This window comes from Salvelinus fontinalis, chromosome 34 (genome assembly GCF_029448725.1).
Source record: "Salvelinus fontinalis isolate EN_2023a chromosome 34, ASM2944872v1, whole genome shotgun sequence".
NCBI lineage: Eukaryota > Metazoa > Chordata > Actinopteri > Salmoniformes > Salmonidae > Salvelinus > Salvelinus fontinalis.
The window spans coordinates 6,827,622-6,851,294 of NC_074698.1; the positions used below are offsets into that span (position 1 = coordinate 6,827,622).

At 45.5% G+C, this 23,673-nt stretch overlaps 1 protein-coding gene across 3 annotated transcripts in view; it reads right to left on the reverse strand.

Moving 5' to 3' along the window:
• Positions 1 to 21,398, reverse strand: part of LOC129832954 (unconventional myosin-X-like) — a 48,106-nt gene extending 26,708 nt beyond the window's left edge. For 2 of the 3 annotated variants that reach the window (XM_055897108.1, XM_055897107.1), the window contains exons 1-2: positions 20,702 to 21,397; positions 12,062 to 12,117 (exon numbers count right to left, since the gene is read on the reverse strand). In XM_055897108.1, coding sequence (XP_055753083.1) covers positions 12,062 to 12,117; positions 20,702 to 20,836 — 191 coding nt within the window. In that variant the 5' untranslated portion in view covers positions 20,837 to 21,397. Of the gene's footprint in view, positions 1 to 12,061; positions 12,118 to 20,701 lie in introns of all 3 variants that reach the window. The other variant, XM_055897109.1, reaches the window with a different exon arrangement.
• Between the last annotated feature and the right edge of the window lie 2,275 nt (positions 21,399 to 23,673).

Genomic DNA, 23,673 nt, shown 5'->3' on the forward strand with positions numbered 1-23,673 from the left:
TATGGCAAGAACAGCTCAAATAAGCAAGGAGAAATGACAGTCCATCATTACTTTAAGACATGGTCGGTCAATGTGGAAAAATCCATGTACTTTGAACGTTTCTTCAGTTGCAGTTGCAAAAACCATCAAGCACTATAGACATGAAGGTCAGTCAATCCGGAAAGTTTCAACAACTTTGAAAGTTTCTTCAAGTGCAGTCTCAAAAACCATCAAGCGTTATGATGAAACTGGCTCTCATGAGGACTGCAAAAGGACCCAGAGTTACCTCTGCTGCAGAGGACAAGTTAATTAGAGTTACCAGCCTCAGAAATTGCAGCCCAAATAAATGCCTCACCGAGTTCAAGTAACAGACACATCTTAACATCGACTGTTCAGAGGAGACAGTGTGAATCAGGTCTTCATGGTCAAATTGCAACAAAGAAACCACTACTAAAGGACACCAATAGGAAGAAGAGACTTGCTTGGGTCAAGAAACACGGGCAAATGAGATTAGACTGGTGGAAATCTGTCCTTTGGTCTGATGAGTCCACATTTGTGATTTTTGGTTCCAAACGGTGTCTTTTTGAGACACAGAGTAGGTGAACGGATGATCGTCACATGTGTGGATCCCATCGTGAAGCATGGAGGAGGAGGTGTGATGGTGTGGGGGTGCTTTGTTGGTGACACTGTGTGTGATTTATTTAGAATTCAAGGCACACTCAACCAGCATGGCTACCACAGCATTCTGCAGCAATACGCCATCCCATCTGGTTTGTTCTTAGTGGGACTATCATTTGTTTTTCAACAGGACAATGACCCAACACTCACCCAGGCTGTGTAAGGGCTATTTGACCAAGAAAGAAAGTGATGGAGTGCTGCATCAGATGACATGGCCTTCACAATCACCTGACCTCAACCCAATTGAGATGGTTGGGATGAGTTGGACCGCAGAGTGAAGGAAAAGCAGCCAACAAGTGCTCAGCATATGTGGGAACTCCTACTGTTGGAAAAGCATTCTAGGTTAAGCTTGTTGAGAGAATGCCAAGAGTGTGCAAAGCTGTCATCAAGGCAAAGGGTGGCTACTTTGAAGAATCTCAAATATAAAAGATATTTTGATTTGTTTAACACTTTTTTGGTTACTACCCATATGTGTTATTTCGTAGTTTGATTTCTTCACTATTATTCTACAATGTAGAAAAGAAGAAAAAAAACATTGAATGAGTAGGTGTGTCCAAACTGTGGTACTGTATATATTTTCTGAGCTTTCTTTTATCTCTTAGATCTCAAAACCTTATTCTTTATGATTTTGTTTTTTGACTGTCTGTTTTGCCATTTATGAATGTGTTATTCAATGCGTTTCTTTAGTGGTAGCCAAATTCTATAATGTTTTTTTATTTTTTATTATACAGTATCTACAGGGCTTCTTAAATTCTAAATCAAATAGCTAAATGATCCATGGTTTGACCATCTTAAAACAATTCCATATGTTAGCTTAGTAGAACCCCCCCCCCCCCCCCCCCCCCCCAGAGGCTTAGACTTTAGAGGTTTTAACAGGCAAATCTGCGCCCAGCTGCCCACACAGGCCCAAAGTAATGCTTAAATTCTGCTAATTGAGTAAAGAGGGGCTTGTGAATGAGTGGTGTAAACCAACTATCCAAAACAAGCTTCCATAGCCGGATGGAAGGGGGGCTGTGGGGGTTGGTGGACCAGGCTGGTTGCTGGTTTCATTTCATGGGAGAGAGCCCTGGTGGTGTGTGGGTGCTAGTTGGGTGGGTTGGTGGACCAGGCTGGTTGCTGGTTTCATTTCATGGGAGAGAGCCCTGGTGGTGTGTGGGTGCTAGTTGGTTGGGTTGCTGGGTGGAGGGTAGAGGGGGTTGGGGGTGTAGCTGTAGTGCAGCTGGGGCCACATGTTGGCACTCTGACAAATGAGGCAGAGTGCCACAGCTGTCCAGTAGCCCCCCTCCTCCTTCGCCCCCCGCCCCCATATTCCCAGAAGCCCCGGCTGAGGCCATGACGGAGGGGCCTTGAGTGCTGACTTCCTGTGGAGGCCAGGAAACAATTTTACACGGGGATTAGATGGCTAGGAGGGAGAGCAGACCAATAGAACCCCCCCCCCCCCCCAACACTAAACTACACCCCCTCTGGAGAGACCATGACACAGTCAGGGAGGGATGAAGCTGGGAGAAGAGACTAGGAGAAAAGACACTCCCATATTAACCTGCTGTTTCAGGTTTTTGTTTAATATTCAAACGTTTCAATTGATCTGTTGATGTGAATATGCAATCTATGGTCTGACGTGTAAGTCACCACTCCAGCATTGTCCTGAGGAGGTTTTTGTGTTTGAGATGTCAGGAATTTGGTGAGAGAAGAAAAAATACCCCTGTGGAGCTTTGTTTACGGAAGTGTAAGGGAACACATGGAAAAGTCCTGCAGCTCAGATGGCATATATCTCTCTCTCCCTAAATCTCTCCCTCTCTCTTTTTTTTTCTCCCCCTCTCCACTCAGGTCTTTCCACTGTAGGCCTAACACCAGCACGCTAAGCAAAACCATCTGTTTGCACCACATAAACGGGATGCTAGCTAACAAAGAAAGAGAGAGAGAGGCGGAAGTAGAAAGAGTAGGAGAGAGGGAGTGCCAGAGGGAGAGAGAGAGAGGGAGATGGAAATGAATCATTCTCTTTTGGGTGAATACAAATATACACATGCCCCTATATACTGTACTTCTGATAGACAATTTAACTGTACACAATTCTTATCAAATCAAAAATAAAATAGAAATGTATTAGTCACATGTGCCGAATACAACAGGTGTAAACCTTACAGTGAAACGCTTACTTACAAGCCCTTAACCAACAATGCAGTTCAAGAAATAGAGTTAAGAAAATACTTACTAAGTACAACAACAACAAAAAGTAACAATAAAACAACAATACAGAGGCTGTATACAGGGGGTACCAGTACAAGTCAATGTGCGGGGGTACAGGTTAGTTAAGGTAATTAATACATGTAGGTATGGGGAAAGTGACTATGCATTGATAATAAACAGCGAGTAACAGCACTATAAAAATAAAGGGGAGGCGGTCAATGTAAATAGTCCGGGTGGCCATTTGATTAGCAGTCTTATGGCGTGGGGGGTAGAAGCTGTTTAGAAGCCTTTTGGACCTAGACTTGGCGGTCCGGTTCCGCTTGCCGTGCGAAAGCAGAGAGAACAGTCTATGACTTAGGTGACTGGAGTCTTTGACAATTTTTTGGGCCTTCCTCTGACACCGCCTGGTATAGAGGTCCTGGATGGCAGGAAGCTTGGCCCCAGTGATGTCCTGGGCCTTACGCACTAGCCTCTGTAGCGCCTTACGGTCAGGTGATAAGCAGTAGCCATACCAGCCGGTGATGCAACCGGTCAGGATGCTCTCGATTGCGCAGCAGTAGAACTTTTTGAGGATCTGGGGACCAATGCCAAATCAAGTCTCCTGAGGTGGAAAATGTGTTGTCGTGCCCACTTCACGACTGTCTTGGTGTATTTGGACCATGATAGTTTGTTGATGATGTGGACACCAAGGAACTTGAAACTCTCAACTCGCTCCACTACAGCCCGGCGATGTGAATGGGGACATGCTCGGCCCTCCTTTTCCTGTAGTCTGCAATCATCTCCTTTGTCTTGCTCACGTTGAAGAAGAGGTTGTTGTCCTGGCAGCACACTGCCAGGTCTCTGACCTCCTCCCTATAGGTGGGCACTACAGTATTGAACGCTGAGCTGTAGTCAATGAACAGCATTCTCACATAGGTGTTCCTTTTGTCCTGGTGGGAAAGGGCAGTGTGGAGTGTGATTGAGATTGCGTCATCTGTGGATCTGTTGGGGTGGTATGTGAATTGGAGTGGGTCTAGGGTTTCAAAGATGATGTTGTTGATGTGAGCCATGACCAGCCTTTCAAAGCACTTCATGGCTACTGACGTGAGTGCCAATGGGCGGTAATCATTTAGGCAGGTTACCTTCACTTTCGTGGGCACAGGGACTATCTCTGTGTATTTGTGTGTCCGTGTGCAAATACTTTATGTGTGTGTGTGTGTGTGTGTGTGTGCGTGCGTGCGTGCGTGCGTGCGTGCGTATGTGTGTGTGTTTGTTGTCTCATGTGGCTGAGGAAGAGAAGGCTGACAAATGACAGTCTGACTGTTCAATATTCTATTTTATCCGTGATTATCACCACCACTGGGCTCTATCTCGCTTTTGCTCTGTGTGGCCTAGTTTCAATCTCACGCTCACTTTCACAATCCCTCAACAGGGAAGGAAATAAGGCATCTGATCAGATCCAGCTGACAAGGCATCCTCATTTCTGACCAGAGTGGACAAAATACATCTCTGTCATGCTTCATATTGATGGAAGACACATGAATATACATGGAAGTCCAGAGAGGCCATATGAATTTAAAAAAAGAGTATTATCTCGTTATGTTGAGATCGTTACTTATCTGACGATTACGACACAAGTTGTTTTTCCCGAGATCAGAAGATCATTCTCTCACGATCATGACGTAACACATTTTTGTTGTTGTTGAGATCACGAGATGAACTCTATGAATAGGAGTGGACGTATTGATGATAGACTGACAGTATGGCAGAGGAGGCAGAGCCCACGGTGGATCAGCGTGTACGTTTTTATTGATTGTTAGCATGAAATGTACCATACTTTAGTGTATCATTCTTTCATTTTTGTTTGGAGCTATCAGCTTATCAGCTTATGAATTAGAATGGTAACAAGCTAAATGTCCCTTAACTTGAGCTAAGAGCTCATGGGGCATCTAAGCCCTCACGAGGCATTTAAGCCCTGAACAATGCCTGACAGGCAACCCTGTCTCCCGGGCTGTGTGCTACCCCCGAGACCACAGCCAATCGCATGTGAGCAACAACGCAGCTAACTTGGCTAGTCTTATGAGCGAGCGAGCTAGTTAGCTAGGTAGTCTTGTTAGCTAGCTAGCTAACTTGTTATTTATGCTGGTTGTTAGCTAGCATAACTGATGTGTATAATTGTAAGGGACACTTCATGCTTTATGGATAATATTTACATTTACAGAGTGGGTGAGCTCCATTCTTGACAGGCTGATCAAATTCAATAGCAGCCTCAGAGGCTGGGCTCCCGAGTGGCAAGGCGGTCTCGGTGCTTGAGGTGTTACTACAGACACCCTGGTTCGAATCCAGGCTGTATCACAACTGGCCGTGATTGGGAGTCCCATAGGGCGGCGCACAATTGGCCCAGCATTGTCCGTATTTGACGGTGGAGGCCGTCATTGTAAATAAAATAACAATTTAACCAACTTGCCTAGTTGAATAAAGGTAACAACATCAAGTCGCTCTGGATAAGAGCGTCTGCTAAATGACTTAAATGTAAATGTAAAAAAGAGGCTGTCTGCAAGGAGCCTCCCATATGAAGCATCTTACAAAGCAGCATTTTGATTTATCAGCCTCTGAGGCTGCTATTGAATCTGATCAGCCTGACAGAAATAGAGCTCAACCCTTGGATCAGATATGCATCTACCTATAATGCACTTTGACAGCTAATCTGCCTTGCCTATGAAACAGCCTACAAGGCACCAACCTTATTTCTAAGCCTTTGAGGCAGAAATTGAATCTGATCAGCCAGTCAGATTAGTTAGTCTAGCTAACAAGACTACCTAGCTAACTAGCTAGCTAACAAGACTACCTAGCTAACTCACAAGACAAGACAAATTAGCGGTGTTGTTCCTTGCATGAGATTGGCTGTGGTCTTGGGGGTGGCACGCCGCCTGGGAGACAGTGCAGCATGTCAGGCATCAACGAGCACATTGCGATCGACGCAGTCACAGGGCTCCTTGATGAGGTGGTTGTCGTGAACAAATGAATGCGTGGTACTTTTGATTACCTCGTGATCTCGACAAAACTTTTGTTATGTCGTGATTAGGAGATAAATAAGTTGTGATCTCGACATAACGAGGGAATCATTTTTTTCCATTCATATGTCCTCTCTGGACTAAATAAAATGAGGGATTCGGCTTTCAGAGTCTGAGTTGAGTCTACCGGTCAGTCAGACTCGCGGTGGCCAGAGTAGCCGAGCTGATGAGTAATTGATTTTGGTCGAGATCAAATTAAAGCAACAAGACGTTAATTAAAGTTGTAAAAACACAGTGTCCTCGCTCTGGGGCTTGGAGGACCGTGGTCAGAGACAGACTGCTGTTATGTTCAGGCGGACTCCGCTCCGGAATACAAAGTATACCCTCATGAACATGGCTTGCATCCCAAATTGCACTCTATTCCTTATGTAGTGCACTGCTTTTGACCAGGGCCCATAGGACTTTGTTCAAAAGTAGTGCACTACATAGGGAATACGGTGCCATTTGGGATATAGCCATGGTTGCCCGATCAAAGCCCTCTCATGCAGGGTTATGTTACATCAGTCGCTGAGTAACCAGCCCAGGAAATGACATGGGAGTTGAGATTTGTGATCCGAGGGGTCAAACGTCCAGATACGGCAAACTGGGGGTGTAAAACAGCTTCATCGCACAACACACATGGCTATGATGAGCTCAACCAGGAGGTCAACGTCCAGCTTGAAACCGTGGCTCATATACAGAAATGAAAGCTATGCAAGTTACCCAGACTTTATTAGACATCTGAACAAACACACGAGCAACTGTCATATAACACAGAGGCTTCTTAAACAAACACTGGTCTCTGGGGAAACCTTCAAATACAACACATACTGTAGGTAGGTAATGAGCAATCACAGACCACAGTCTCATTGTGGAATCTGTGGAGGGAGGGAAGAGGCCCATTTTTCTCTCAAGTCCCCATCCTATCCTCCTCCCATCCCCCTCTCCGTCTCCAGTGTGCCTGGCTGGGCCTCTGTCTGAGCTGAGACGGAGGGGGCTGGTGGGAAAATGGGAATGTGGTGATTAAGAGTGGGCCTGTATGACCTCCCAGCTCTAAAAATACCCTGTTTACTCAAGACCACTGCCAAGGAATTCTGGACTAGGCAGAGAGGAGTGCATAAACCTGTTTTGGGGGGAAACTGGAGAGAGAGGACAGGAAGTGTGTGTGTGTGTGTGTGTGTGTGTGTGTGTGTGTGTGTGTGTGTGTGTGTGTGTGTGTGTGTGTGTGTGTGTGTGTGTGTGTGTGTGTGTGTGTGTGTGTGTGTGTGTGTGTGTACGCATGCGTGTACGTGACTTTGACCATATGCGTGTGAAGGAAGGGAATGTCTTGAAAGGAGGAGAACAATGCATTTCAGGAGCTTGAATAGAGTGTAAGCTACACTAACAAAGCCTTGATATCTTGGCACTTGAAGCTGCGCTGCCGGGCAACTTAATAAACCCGTCATGGTTCGATTAGTATGGGGAGTTGACATAAGAGCTCCTAGTTCTGTCCGAGTACTGACACACACAGGCAATTACCACACAGATCACATCCAAGGACTTCTTGGAACACAGATACACACACACACATACACTTCCAAAGACAGTTGTAAACACTGTCTCTTTCAGTCTCTTCCAGCCATCATTGTCTGGTATCCCACACCAAGAGTCATGCTCTTGACAGAGAGAGTGTGTTTCATAGAAGGGAGAAGAAAGAGAGGGACAGAGAGAAAGAAACCGAGAGAGGGGGGGGGGGGGGGGGGGGGGGCTAGTGAGAGCGTCCCTCACTGGTCCCACTGTGTTCTGCCTCCTGTGTGTCTCCTAGCCTCCCACTCCTCTGTCTGTCCCTGGGCTGCCAACGAGGGGCTCGGTTGAGGCGGGAGAGGGAAGGAGTTGGGAGAAAATAAAGATGATGTGAGACAGATATGGATGCATGGGAGCGAGAGGCTCCTGTCATGTTTGAGGGGCAGGCAGTAGGCCATGGAGGCATTTCATAAAGGCACCAGCCAGACTGTAGGGGTTGGGGTTGTATGACAGGCCTCTGTTAGACATCATGGCCCTGACTGCTGCTGACACTGAGCTTGGCACCACAATGCTGGGATGAGGGGGCGACTACGGTCTGTCTACTGTCTGTCTACTGTCTGTCTACTGTCTGTCTACTGTCTGTCTACTGACTGTCTACTGTCTGTCTCCTGTCGGTCTACTGACTGTCTACTGTCTGTCTACTGTCTGTCTACTGTCTGTCTCCTGTCTGTCTCCTGTCTGTCTCCTGTCTGTCTCCTGTCTGTCTCCTGTCTGTCACTGTCGGTCTACTGTCTGTCTACTGTCTGTCTACTGTCGGTCTACTGTCTGTCTCCTGTCTGTCTCCTGTCTGTCTCCTGTCTGTCTACTGTCTGTCTACTGTCTGTCTACTGTCTGTCTACTGACTGTCTACTGACTGTCTACTGACTGTCTACTGACTGTCTACTGTCGGTCTCCTGTCTGTCTCCTGTCTGTCTCCTGTCTGTCTCCTGTCTGTCTCCTGTCTGTCACTGTCTGTCACTGTCTGTCACTGTCTGTCACTGTCTGTCACTGTCGGCCTACTGTCGGCCTACTGTCGGCCTACTGTCGGCCTACTGTCGGTCTACTGTCTGTCTACTGTCTGTCTACTGTCTGTCTACTGTCTGTCTACTGTCTGTCTCCTGTCTGTCTACTGTCGGTCTACTAACTGTCTACTGTCTGTCCACTGTCTGTCTCCTGTCTGTCTCTTGTCTGTCTCCTGTCTGTCTACTGTCTGTCTACTGTCTGTCTACTGTCTGTCTATCACTGTCGGTCTACTGACTGTCTACTGTCGGTCTACTGTCGGCCTACTGACTGTCTACTGTCGGTCTACTAACTGTCTACTGTCGGTCTACTGTCGGCCTACTGACTGTCTCCTGTCGGTCTCCTGTCGGTCTCCTGTCGGTCTCCTGTCGGCCTACTGTCTGTCTACTGTCGGTCTACTGTCGGTCTACTGTCTGTCTACTGTCTGTCTACTGACTGTCTACTGCCTGTCTACTGTCTGTCTCCTGTCTGTCTACTGTCAGTCTACTGTCTGTCTACTGTCGGTCTACTGTGTACCAGACAGGGTGAGCAGCCAGTCTGGGTTAGTAGGTCAACGCAATGGGAAACTAACACACAACACCTAACCTAAATTGGACATATGTTGCCCATATGGGCATATGCCAGCCCTCCCATCCGATCCCACACCTGTCTCCTCTCTCTCTCTCTGCAGTATCACACCTCAGTCGACCTAGCTAACCAGAGGCTTTTGTTCACTTCACACTAGACACTGTGGACGTGAATACACATGTAACTACGCCCACTGAGCTGCTCAGGAGAAGCTCTCTAGCCGCAGAACAGAACGTGCTCATAGTGAAGCCTGCAGGGCTCATAATGAGCAATAACGACTACATGACATGACTAATCATGTTCAAATGAAGGTGCTATAAAGGTTAGTGCACAAAGACGGAAGTGTCCTGCTGGAACCTAAATACTCTCTTATTCCAGATTAACAGAAATCTATGAAGCTCACTTGCAGAATAGAACAAACTCTCAACATCCCTTCAATATCACAGTGCTTTTCAATACAGACTTATTCTGCTTAGCCTACATTCACTTGTGACTGAATTTCATGCCTTGAATTTTCTATCTTGACTCTAAATGGGCCCCTAAAAAACTAATTAAACTGGTCTAATCTGTGCGAAAATATGTGAGACTATACGTCACAGTGTCTCCTCCCTGCTTTGTAATGGGCCATTAGATAGGTGTGGCCAGTGGCCATGTAATGGTTGTGTAGTGCAGCACCTAATTCTTAGTGTGATGATTATAGTCAGTCAGTTATTTGACACACTCCCTCTAGCGCAAGCAGTAAATCACCTGTGTGACAGCTCTGAGGCCTCCCGCTCCTCTCTGCTCTGTGGAGGTGGCAGCGCACACACACACACACACACACACACACACACACACACGCGCTTGTGCCAGCCTCGCCCCTCCAGGGTGTGTTCCTGAAGTGAGATTGAGTCACCTCGCTCACCCGGTCTTCCCTCCCTCCCTCTCTCCCTCAGGAGGCTGCATGTCCCGTCTGACTTGAGGCTTCAGAGAGCCTCAGCTCACCGCTCCCTCAACGCCCCCACCCTCAGCCCTCCTCCCTTTCCTGTTTGAGTTGTCCTCTGGTAGCGAGTTGTGACATTATCAGGCATGTATACTGTTCATCAGCTGCGTTATATAATTCTAGGGCTTTTCACTCCATACTGTCTGTGCTCTGAGAGGACTGAGATTGCCTGGGAGTGAGGTGGGAGAGGGGAGGGGGTAGATAAGGATATGATGCCTGACTGATAGTGTGTTGCAGGCCTGAGATCACTAATCTCCCCCTCCACCACCACCATCCCACACTCACGTCACGTCTTGGCTCCCGAGTGGTGCAGTGGTCTAAGGCACTGCATCTCAGTGCTAGAGGCATCACTACAAACCCTGGTTTGATTCCAGGATGTATCATAACTGGCCGTGATTGGGAGTCCCATAAGGCGGGGCACAATTGGCCCAGCTTCGTCTGGGTTAGGGTTTGGCTGGGGTACGCCGTCATCGTAAATAAGAATTTGTTCTTAACTGACTTGCCTTGTTAAATAAAGGTTAAATTAATAAAAAGTAAAATAAAGACTGCCATGACCACTGCTGCTGGTGGAGGTCAAGTGGTCCGTGTCTGTCTGTCTGTCTGTCTGTCTGTCTGTCTGTCTGTCTGTCTGTCTGTGTCTGTCTGTGTCTGTCTGTGTCTGTCTGTGTCTGTCTGTGTCTGTCTGTCTGTCTGTCTGTCTGTCTGTCTGTGTGTGTGTTTGTCTTATCTTGCACCCGGGTGTGAGAGTCCCCCTGTCTCATGGCTTGATGGCCATCAAACGTACATGGCCAGATGGCCTGCGAATCTGGTAGTGGTATTGGCACGTCCTACAGATATAGAATCTTAATTTGATCACCCTGTTGCAGGAGAACTTATAGTGTATTTGAGGTTTAAAAGGCTTCTGAAGTTTGTAATTTCCACTTGATTTTCCCTCATGAAAAATGTATCAACCCCTACAAAAATGACCATTATTTATAATCCACATAATAATTCACATTTCTTGTTGCTGCAGGATACATTTTCCGTTGTAGCAAATTGGCTCAAATTAAGATCATACGTGTACTTCTGCGTGTGTGTGTGTTTGTGTGTGGTCAGGCATACTATGAGTCTCACAAACCTTTACAGATGCACAATCGAGAGCATCCTGTCAGGCTGTATCACCGCCTGGTACGGCAACTACTCCGCCCACAACCGTAAGGCTCTCTAGAGGGTAGTGAAGTCTGCACAACGCATCACTGGTGGCAAACTACCTGCTCTCCAGGACACCTACAGCACCCGATGTCACAGGAAGGCCAAAAAGATCATCAAGGACAACAAACAGCCGAGCCACTGCCTGTTCACCCTGCTATCATCCAGAAGGCGAGGTCAGTACAGGTGCATCAAAGCTGGGACCGAGAGACTGAAAAACAGCTTCTATCTCAAGGCCATCAGACTGTTAAACAGCCATCACTAACATTGAGTGGCTGCTGCCAACATACTGACTCAAATCTCTAGCCACTTTAATAATAAAAAAATGGATGTAATAAATGTATCACTAGTCACTTTAAGGAATGCCACTTTATATAATGTTTACATACCCTACATTAATCATCTCATATGTATATACTGTACTCTATACCATTTAGTGCATCTTGCCATGCCGCACGGCCATCGCTCATCCATATATTTATATGTACATATTCTTATTCATTCCTTTACACTCGTGTGTGTATCAGGTAGTTGTTGTGAAATTGTTAGATTACTTGTTAGATATTACTGCGTGGTCGGAACTAGAAGCACAAGCATTTCGCTACACTCGCATTAACATCTGCTAACCATGTGTATGTGACCAATACAATTTATTTGATTTGAGAAGCCCCATGAACCAAGCTCTGTAGAGGGAAGTAAAAGATAAAGAGTACTAAGGATGTCCGTGCTTGGTGACACATCATTTACACAGAATCACACACGAACATCAAGAGCTATTGAGGAACTTCTGATGTAAACATTCTGAAAAACTGGAACGCTGACTTCCTGAAAGCAGCACAACGTGTGTTCCCTCATGCGTACACAAACACACACACAAACAACTTACCCGTTTGTCCCATTGGCTGTGCGAGTCGGCTGAGAGAGAGTCACCTCAAGTGGACCCTGTGGAAAAAAAGCAACACTTAACCCAGCTAGCACATTTGGTTCCTTGAATGTTGTGGACATGTACGTTTTTGGTTTCCCATTGGTTCTGGGAATGAAGCCATACATTTCCTGACCGGTAAAACGTTCTGAGAACGGAAGTGAACATTTCGCCTGTTCTGGGAACATTCATATTTAGGTGGAAGGGAGGTTCTGAGAAGGTTTTACTATGGTTCCCTGAACGTTTCCTGAGAGGTTTATTTATGTTCTGAGAATGGAAATGATAGGTTATTTGAAGGTAATAAAAATAAGGTTCTGAGAACATGTTTCAACAAGACTTTTAATAACATCGTTAGCTGAGTTGAACTGTTTTGAACTCCAAGCACAGATCAAAATGAATTTGCTTAGGCATTAATCATGTAAACACATGTGTTTTTTTTTTATTGTGGCACATCAGTGAGATTTGAATCTATGACCTTCTGTTCTTAATCCATGGAATTCGTCCACTGGGCCACCAGGATGGAGCTAGCATACCATGTTTTTTTTAACTCACACAAAGCTGTTCATTTTAGTCTATTCAAACAGACTCCATTTCAAAGGAAACAAGCACTCATTAACATCAGGTGTGGCCAATTAGTGGACGCAGCCAACACATCTGAACACACTTAACAAGACAGAGGACAGAGATAGTTTAGTTGATGCTCAGAACATAATACTTTTTTAAAATAACATTCTTAGAAAGTTCTCTGAACGTTACCAAAGTTTTCTTGTGGTTTTTATGGATCTTGTTTTTATGTTCTCTGATCTATTTGAGAACATGGCTTTAAATAGAACCATGATTCCTCATGTAGGAAACGTTATGCTGAAACTACTGAAAATCCCAGAGAAGAATGTTGTTTCTTAACATACTCAGAACAATGTAAGCACATGATTTTAAATACAGTCATGAGGAAACCTGTAGGAAACGTTATGCTGAAGTACTGAAATTCTCACAGAAGAACGTTGTTTCTTAATGTTCTCTGAACTATTTGAGAATATTCCCAATTGTTAAACCAGTTGGAGAACGTTCCTAGAATATTACCAAAATGTAAATTAAATGTAACCATGTTTGAACTTTTAGGAGACGTTCTGTTCAAATAATGTAAATGAGCTTAGAATGTTCCAAAGCCAAGCAACTATCCTGCACCATTCCCAGGAGGTTTTGGGAAGGTAATATGTAAAATAACCATAGGACCAACACCCTCTCGCCAAGATCTAAGAAACATATGGTTCTCATAACGTTATGTGCTAGCTGGGAAGAGTCTGCACTCTGATTACAACATACATGTGTAATGAGGGGTGATCTGAGAGAGCTATGGGCCAATCAGTTCAAGGTAGATAACCCTGTAGAGATTTGATGTAGGCTAGTTAATGTGCTATGACAGTTAGCATGGTAGGTTCCCAGGAAGTCTGTATGGGGTGATTTCCCCCTCTGAAGGTTTGCCCCCCAGCCAACCATGTGTGTTACAGTGTGGCATGCTGCCTGCTTTTCCTGCCATCCACACCAGGCACATAGCTGCTCTGTTCTTGTAGTGGTTGGCTTTCACATCCAAGGGTGAGATGGTTGGGAGAAATATGGCATTCAACACAGGCTCATTTAACATAAGATCCAGGAACAGAGGATTATTTTGTGCTTTAGCTCAACACACATCCTTTTATTCATATCCAGTCGTTTCTGTGGAAAAAGGCAAATAACATAAAATATCTGTTGTCGGTGGCACTCCTTTCTCACATAGCTGTGTGTGTCTATAAACACACAAATGACAAAATGATATATTCAAGTTCCATATAAGACTAATGTTGGTACAGTGTCAAAATTAACCAACAGAAATAAATCTCTTTGTTTCTTAGCAAACACTTCTAGCCAGAGCACTTGAACCTTTAGGTCACTAGACCAACCAAGGCTGTAACACAGTACAGCCTACCCTCACATGCTGTTGGCACTCCTCCCTCAGAGAGAGACAGAGAGACAGACATAGTGTGAGAGAGAGAGAGAGAGAGAGAGAGAAAGGCCAGACCAGGGAGACAAACAGACTAGGCCCATAAATGAGGGTGTAGAGACAGACTCCTGTTTCTACTTTAACTGCACTGATGACTAAGCAGAGTTGTTTTTTTTCATTTCCTGGAAAATCACAATGAGGGGCCAACATCATTTCAGTGTACAGTACTTTTCCTCTTAAACAGCCATCCATCCCCACCCCTCTCTCTGCTGCACACTGAGAGATGTGTCAACTGAATACATGGAGCCCCTGCAGTCAAGTTAAATCAATTTTCACGGTGGAACAGTGGACTTTTTATTCTGGACGCCCTGTGAAGTAGCCAGTGGCTGGAAAGGAGATTTCCTTTTACTGCGTATGGGCCCTTAGGAATCCTAGCCTGGCCTTGGAAAACCTCATCAGAGCTAGCCTGTGATCCAGCTGGCCCATGTCCGTGGTGCACTGTGTGTTTATGTGGCCTTGAGGGAGGCCCTGCGGTGGCCCAGCCCGGGGTTCTGGCCTACCTGAAACACTATCCAGGTCAGCTCTGGGCCCCTCGCTGTTCAAATACCACATTTTACTGCTGGGTCTGCTAAGTTTAGGACTCTGCCTCCGCAAAGTGCTATAGAAAGTTAAAAAAAAAAAATTGGAAAAGAAAAATCCAACTACTAATTTACAGTACGCGCTCTGTATGAGGGTAGACGCCGAGCGGAGGGCCAGAGGTCAAATGAAATGATAAGAAGAAGGTGTGAGTAATGTGATTGAGTTCAAGTTTAACCCAGGGAGAGGTACTGCAAACGTCAGACGAGCCCAATAGGAATGACTGAATGGTGTTGTAAAACAATTTGTGAATGAGGCCCGAGCGGGCCGTGGCCCTCCTCTGCTCCTGGCTCTGCTTGGCCCTCGGCAACCCTCAATTGTCTGGCCAAGTCCCCGTTCTCTAGACATTCTGCTCACACCAGGCACAGCCTGAGCCTGCCATGTCTGACTGAGAGAAAACTGGTGACGGAATTGATTGATGTCACTGTTTGCCATATGGCAAGTCTGCTTATGAATCCAATAAATAAATCCTCCCCAGTCTTATTGTGAGTCAGTACTCTCTAAGAAAAGAAGACTGTCACTGAACATGATCTCCCCTGTCTGGTAATCTAGGCCAGAGATTCCCAAACTTTTTCACTCACACTTATTTCCTGCAATTCTACACATTTTGTCATGGGTTTGCAGAGAAAATGTTGCAGATTTAAAGCTCATTTTCTTGTAATTCTATACATTTTGCCTTGTCTAATGTGTATTCATGTGACATTTGAGTGACTCAAAAAATACAGTTGATCTGGACAAGTGATAAATAGCTCTCTAAGGTATACAATGACTGACATGACAAGAGGAAAACTGATGATGTAATACCCAGTTTCAAAATTGCACCTTGTGCATTCTACCATTACAACTTCCAAGAGTATGTTGAAAGCCCCCGCCGATCCCTCGCCCCCCCCCCCCCCCCCGGTTGTGAACCACTGATCTAATCTACCTCTTTAAATGCATAGTCCCAAAGATGATAGAAGGAGAAGAGAAGGAGGGACCGGCGTGCTATTCAGAAGTCTGGAGGAATCGATCTCGCTGGAGAGAGTAGACAGAGTGGAAGAGAGGGCAGGCAGGGGATGAATCATCCGGACTGGAGCGGGGGCCCGGGAAGGAGGGAGAGAGAGAGAGAGAGATGGCGTGATGTATTCGTTCCGTGGCTCACTTCCGCTCTCCTCTGGCCCCCCTCCACCACCACCCTCTCCTCCCTCCTCCCCCTGCCTGGCCCTGCAGCTCTCCTGGGAGGCTGAGTAACCAGGATGAAATGCTCGGGCTCTGCCAACGCCAGCCTGAGGACCAGATGTGTGGCCTGAAGGTGGTGAGGCCGCGACGCAACGGAAACCAAATATAAACCAGTGTACCGTAACACCTCTGAAGACTCTTTTCTAATAAAGAGGGAGGAGGGGAGGGCAGAGGCATCGCCGTTAGCCGGTTAACGGGACCCACTTTCGTGCAAGCCACGACTGGACTTGTTTCTTCCTGGTAATGCTGGCAGCTGTCGCAGACAGGCACATTGCCCGGTGGCAAACATAGCTAGGCCTAACTTCACATTGCATCTAGCAGAATGCTGAGATTTAAGTGGAAACATGGAAGGGAGAGAGAATGACGGATATCCTCTCCTAAAATTAGTGTCCTGGCTATCTCAACACTGAAGGCATTCAGCTCAGCCTGCCTGACTGTTTGGGCAGCTGTTGGGAGAGCAATTTCTTAGAATCCGGATTGTAAACATGCAGGGGGAAGGTTCTGAACTGGCCCAGGCAGTGACCGCTCTGCCAGACAAGCCTGCACAAGCGTCACAACTGCCTCGCGCCTCCAACTACAGCTGGAGCACAGGCCGGGCACAGAGCGTCCCTCCAGGGTTTCAGTATTACGGCTGTTAACCGTTCTTGCCACCGCAGAGGAAAACGTCGACGTAGGAGATGGTGGTGGTGGTGGTGGTGAAGATGTTGGATGGATGTATCTGGAGCGGAGGGGAGACTCCTCACTCCTCCACCAGGCCTGTGGGTAGCTGTGGTCATCCCTGGCAGCAGCAGGGACCATTTAGCTAACAAGCTTTTACAGAGAAAACGTTCCAACACACACACACACACACACACACACACACACACACACACACACACACACACACACACACAGGGAGGGCTGGGAGGTCTGACATACTGCCTCAAAGTGCGGCTTGTCCAACGCTGAACGTAACTGAGGCCACTGTGTAAACAGTGGAACTTCCCTGTAGGGCTTTCCCAGGACCAGGACTCATCTATGACACCCACCTTCTGACCCCACCCCCAAAACCACCATTGACACCATGGAAAGCTAAATACTACAGTTCACAAATCCTTTGATTTTCCTTGGGATGGACGGCCTTCGGAGCCTGTGCTGTAATGGTGCATTCTTAGTCTGGCTCAGCTGAGGTCTAATGGTTGGCTCAGCAGGTAGTATTGACTGGTCGTATCGATATCCAGCACACATCAGTGAGAGGGGTCAGGCCGGGAGGAAACAGGATTAGCAGTAGGCAGGAAATCAATAATCAATATTTTCTCGGGAGTTGTGTCCGGTTATAGTTAAGAAGCTGATACAATCTCAAGCGGGAGGTTAGGCCTACTGTTGTAGAAAAGGGTATGAACACACAATAACCTAAGTCACTGGAGCAAACCAAAGCCAGTGGTGTGAACAATAGGCCAAACCCCCATCACCACTCATTCACGTAGCCTATGCTCACTGTAGTTCAGATTATCCAACATGGACGGCCAAACAATGAATGTGAAATTAGATCATTATTGATTTGAACAGGGATGTTCTTTAGAGGTTACTCTCTTTGTGCTCTTTTGGGAAAGGAAGTGTGCAGCACACTATTGGGTAAATCCATATTAATTCATTTCAAAAGCTTACAAACAGGGTTGTCAAACTATTTAATAATTACTTGCACAAAAATGTTATGAATAGAAATTTATATTTTTTTATTTTTAACGTTAATTATCTAAAAACGTGGAAACTCCGATTTTGTTCATACGTTGTAGCTTAGACCTTACTTTAGATCCTCTGAGGTTTGAGTGTTGTGCCGCCATCGGTTGAGACACAACATGCTCTTGAATACAGGGTGAGTGTCATTTCAATCCTAGAAATAGAACTAATAGAATGGACCTATCCCTTCAGACTATCTGTAGCTGGTACACCATTAAAATGTAAATTCAATTGCAATTTTAAGTTCTAATTACTACCACAAAGATGGCCGCCGGTCCACCCACCGTCGAATGTCAACTGGTCATGTCTATAATATTATCTATCCTTCAATGTTTTCAATAGATTTCCTATGGAGGATTAACAGTAGCCTAAAATGTAAAACAACATATTCACATTCAAGTCAACATTCTCTGATATGTGGACCTCCAACCATCTTTGTGGTATTATTTGAAAGTCTAAATGTCTATTTGATTCTCATTTTAGTACATTTATCAGCCAAAACATGACACCCACCTGTATTCAAGTGCATGTTGTGTCTCAACCAATGGCGGGCACAACACAAAAACCTTAGATGATGTAAAATAGGGTCTAAGCTACAACATATGCGAATATGTAATTGAAAAAAATAAATAATTATAAAACAGTTTGACAACCCTGTTCGTAAGCTTTTAAATTAGATTAATCTCCGCCGTTTATATTTTCCAGAGATGAAGATGTGTCTCATGGTCTCATGGTATGGTTGTGTATATGCAAAATAAGTCAACTTTGAGAACCTTCATCTCTTGAAGGTTTTGGCATTCAGGTCCAAAAAGTCACTTTCTGACCACTTCTACAACGGGCAAATATGTATGGGAGATTTCATTCAAATCAAAATGGGTGCTGTCAAAAAGTGAGTGAACTCAAATGCATTTACCCTACTGTAAATCACAAAGAGTTAGTGACAGAGAGAAGACATGATTGAGGGGCAAAAAGTGTTGGTGACATTTTTTTGTCCTGGATACGCATGGCTAGGTTAGATGGGGGTGGGGGGGGTTATGCTATATGGTGGGAGGTTGAGTGCAGGAGGTTGGCGGCACCTTAATTGGGGAGGACGGGCTTGTGGTAATGGCTGGAGCGGAATAAGTGGAATGGTATCAAACACATCAAACATGGGTTCCATGTGATTGATGCCATTCCATTAGCTCCTTTCCTGCCGTTATTGTGAGCCGTCCTCCCCTCAGCAGCCTCCACTTGGGTGGAGAGAGTCTTACTTTAAGCACATCAAGCTGCATTAACTGAGACATACTACAATAACCCTGCATTGATTGAGGAAATGGACCATGGTTGGAGTTTTTTTTTTTAGAGCTATCACTGCCAGACAGATGGTGCATCATGATCAAGACATGGGATGTTTGCCAAGGAGAATAACTCTCCAGTACTGACACCTCTCTGGATCCCCCTGAGCACCAGATGTTCCTCTTATCTCCGGACCAGGCCAGACTGTTAGTGCAGTTGGACTGCTGGGAAGAGACCTGCCTATCCATCGCAACAACGACCATTTTCATCAAAACCGTATCTCCCTCCAGATTCTAAAACATACGTGTGGAACAGCTGGCAGACAGAGCGGATGACAGGAATGGATATAGACTATCACTCATAACATCTTCAGAGGTGAACAGGAGGGGAGAGCGGACTATTCGGCTGGATGGGTGTTTCATGTTCTTGTTGTGGAAGAAGACATGCTTCCCAATACAGAAAATATGACTGAAAGTGTAACATGAAGAAATATTGAATTAGGCCTACAACTAGAGGGCTTGCTAAGCTGCGGTCGGTAATATTGACTTTGACGATGAATTCTAGGTAAAGCTCCTTTTTAATGGACATGTGAGGAGGGTGCAGCACGTTGTGTCCTAGATTGACGTATGGAGGTTACCTCAATACAGGGCAACAATGACCCCACACAATGCTGAACTCTCTGTGCCCGATTATATGACGGACATTACAGAGAAGACAAGGCCACAGTCTTGTTTGCCATACAGTGGACAGAGGCCACAGGATCGATTCCATTCAACACTGGGCTTTATTGGTTGCATCACACTGCGTGAGATTACTCAATGTTGCCCAGGCCTCAAAGAACAGGCCAAACACAGATTCTGTCTGTCTGTGTGCCCTGTATCCATGACAGTGGAACTGTATTGTATTGTGATGGAGGGAGCAGGTCACATGAATGACCTGACACACTCCCTGTATCCTGGGAAATGAATCAGTCAGGTCAGCATGATGGTAGTGGTACCACTTCAAAACTGTAAATATGGGCTCTGTGACAAAGCTGATCTAACACAACCTCTAGTCTAGGCCTATCTTTGTGCACATAGGCCTGCTCATTCCTGCCTATGTCTGCATGTTACCATGTGTATCAATCTTGGATAGGATTCTAAAGTGGAATATGGTTCATTTTTTGCATGGATAGACCTTGCCCTGGCCCAACTCCACTTCATTTTCCAGCTGCTGAATCCATAGCCAGCAGTGAGTGTATTCATGAGCTGGTGTTCAGGGGAACATCAGGAGGGTGGGTAACTTGGGTGACAAGGAGTCATGTAGCCAGCTATACCTCTCTGTGGTGAGGAATGAAATTGGTTCATCAATTTATAGCTGCCACTTACTTGTGTGTTTCCCTTCAAAGCAAGCTGCACCATGATTTATGCTGGCTATGTAGCCTATTATTAGTTATAACTGTGTTATAACATGTACATGTGTCATAGTAAGCAATCAGATTCAAATACAATTTCTACTTTGTGTACTCTCAAACGTGTTCCATACAGGTTAAATGCTTGATGACTTTTTTATAAACGTATAGCGTCAGCCTTTATGTCTCCCTATGTAGCGAAATCCCAACTGACTGACATATTGGCTGTTATTTAGTAGTCAGGACGATGAGAATAATACATAGGCTATGCATAGATGCGTATGACAAGTCTTAACAACGCCGTATAACTGCATCATAGGGGAGGAGGGGGCAGACAAATCACATTAACATGGTAATACTAATAATGCATGCAGATAAGGTTCCTTACACGTCCGTTGCAAGTCAGATCCTCCTTGTTGCGCAACTCAAAAGATTCTTCCTCCTCTTTCTCCCCATAGTCCCGTCTGAGCAAATTGAAACCCTGCCTGCAGCACAGAAACCAACAAAATCCTTGCACAGGCATTCAAATCGGGTAAAGTCAGGTGTTTTCGACTACTCTTGTCGTAAAGTCAACATTCAACGTCTGGCCTCTGGGAGTACGCGTGTACGTCTCACAGTACGTAACTAAATCCAGAGTCGCGTGAGGATAACATCCAAGTTGAACAGCTTCTCTCCATAGACTTCCAGGGGGAATATGACAAACAGACACATACGCCAAGAGGACAGTCCAACACTAGCCTATAGAATAAACATAGAAGCTATCGAAGAGTTCAACCTGGTGAAAATGAGTCTGAAAGATGTGTCAAATCTGTCCTTCCAAAAGGTGATGCCTTGTCCCGAGACCTTGCTCGTATCTGAAGTCGTTGCGCAAGTTATCACACGCTAAGTAAAATACCAATATGTCTACTTTCAAGCCTAAATGCCACTACTGGCTGCCAAACCATGAATATTGTAAATAAGAGCCGTCTAAAGAAATCAATATGAAGAGCGAAATTCGTGTTGCCTGCTGCTATTCACATACTACAGTGTAGTAGCTAAACTAAAGGTTAGGCAGGCGATTATGACTGACTTGACTTGAGTTTGAACAAAAGCGTGCCAGAGATCAGCCAGCCTTGAATGGGCGGGTCGAGCCGTCCCCTCATGTCGAATGCGAAATATAACTGGCTGGACTATAACAAGCCCAGAAAGGGCACGCCCATCTGACACGCCCCCTCTAACAACAGACTATTGCGTCACATGCCTCTTTGATGACCTACCACTTTAGCATCCTTGCCCATTATTCTTGAGAAAATATGTTTTCTTACCACGTCTACTTCACGTTTGTGTGAAGGCTACTGTAAATACCGCGTTGGTAGGCCTAAGCCAGCACTTGTGTACTAATTGTGTATTTTCTGGCAGTTTTTTTCTGGTTTATTTAGGGGGGGTGTGCGCGTGTGTTGTGCGTGCAAGTGTGTGAGTGCCTAATGGTGACTTTAATACAGGCATTTGCCCTCGGAAACACAAGAAATGCCTCAATAGGAAGCAGATGGACTCTGTCCCTTTATTCTCTATTCCAGTAAACTCCCTTCAATGACTTCACGGGCAGTTGTGGTGATCACTGATCACTAATAGATAGAGCTCTCCTTCCCAAAAGTTGTTAACAGAGATGAGCCTGTCTGTGACTTTGTTCGGGTTTGCACTACAAGGAAGCATTTTTCTCTACTTGTGATATCAGATTGAACTCATGAGTCTATTACTTGGTGGTTGGAACTTCTTAAACATGACTACCAGACTCGATCAGATTATATCTAGATGTGTTTTTAGCCAATATAAATTTGGCAAATTATACTTGTTGTTTTGTTCCAGAGAGTGAATATTGATCAGTAATTACCAGACAATATAGCTTTGACACTAGACTAATATACTAGACTAGTGTATGAAATCTGCTTTGAGAGCAATTCAGAAGAACTAGAAAACAACCAACACCTCCAAACTTCTATCCACATTCCCCTGACTTACATAGGCCTCCAACCTCTTAAAAGGGTCCACACGCACACGGTCGTGAAGAAGGCGCGACATTGCCTCTTTCCCCTCAGGAGGTTGAAGATATTTGGCATGGGACCTCAAATCCTCAAAAAGAACATCTTGACTGTGTAATGCTCGTCGTTAGGTGGAAGAGAGGAGGACCAAAGCGCGGCGTGGTAAGTGTTCATGTCTTTTTAATAAGCAACACGGAACACTGGAACAAAACAATAAACAAAGAATAACGAACGAAAACAGTACCGTGTGGCGAACAAAAACTGACACGGCAACAAACACCCACAAACCAAAAGTGAAACCCAGGCTGCCTAAGTATGATTCTCAATCAGGGACAACGATTGACAGCTGCCTCTGATTGAGAATCATACCAGGCCGAACACAAAACCCCAACATAGCAAAACACACATAGACTGCCCACCCCAACTCACGCCCTGACCATACTAAATAAAGACAAAACAAAGGAAAGAAAGGTCAGAACGTGACAGACTGGCTGCATAATTACTTGGTACGGCCACTGCACCGCCCTTGATCGCATGGTGCTACAGAGGGTGGTGTGGAGAGCCGGGTACATCACTCCCTGTCATCCAGGACCTCTATAGTAAGTGGTGTGAAAGGAAGGAAAATTGTTAAAGACCCCAGCCACCCAAGCCATAGACTGTTCTCTCTGCTTCCGCACGGCAAGCGGTTCCCGAGAAACAATTCTGACACCAACAGGGTCCTGAACAGCTTCTATCCCCAAGCTATAAGACTGCAAAAAAGCTAACAAAATGGCTACACAGACTATCTGCAATGACCCTTTAATTTTTATTTTTGCACAGACTCTATGCACACTCACAGGACTCTACACACCCACTCACACTGAGACACACACACACACACACATAACACGCAAACACATTCATACTAACTCTACACACACTCACATGCAATCATTAAATATGCTGCTGCTACTCTGTTTATCATATATCCTGATGCCTAGTCACCTTACCCCGATAAATATCTACCTCTACCACTCCAGTATCCATGCACACTGTAAATATGGTATTGGCACTGACCCTGGAACTGACCCTGTATATAGCTACTGATCCTGGAACTGACCCTGTATATAGCTACTGACCCTGGAACAGACCCTGTATATAGCTACTGATCCTGGAACTGACCCTGTCTACAGCTACTGACCCTGGAACTGACCCTGTATATAGCTACAGACCTTGGAACTGACCCTGTATATAGCTACTGATCCTGGAACTGACCCTGTCTACAGCTACTGACCCTGGAACTGACCCTGTATATAGCTACTGACCCTGGAACTGACGCTGTCTACAGCTACTGACCCTGGAA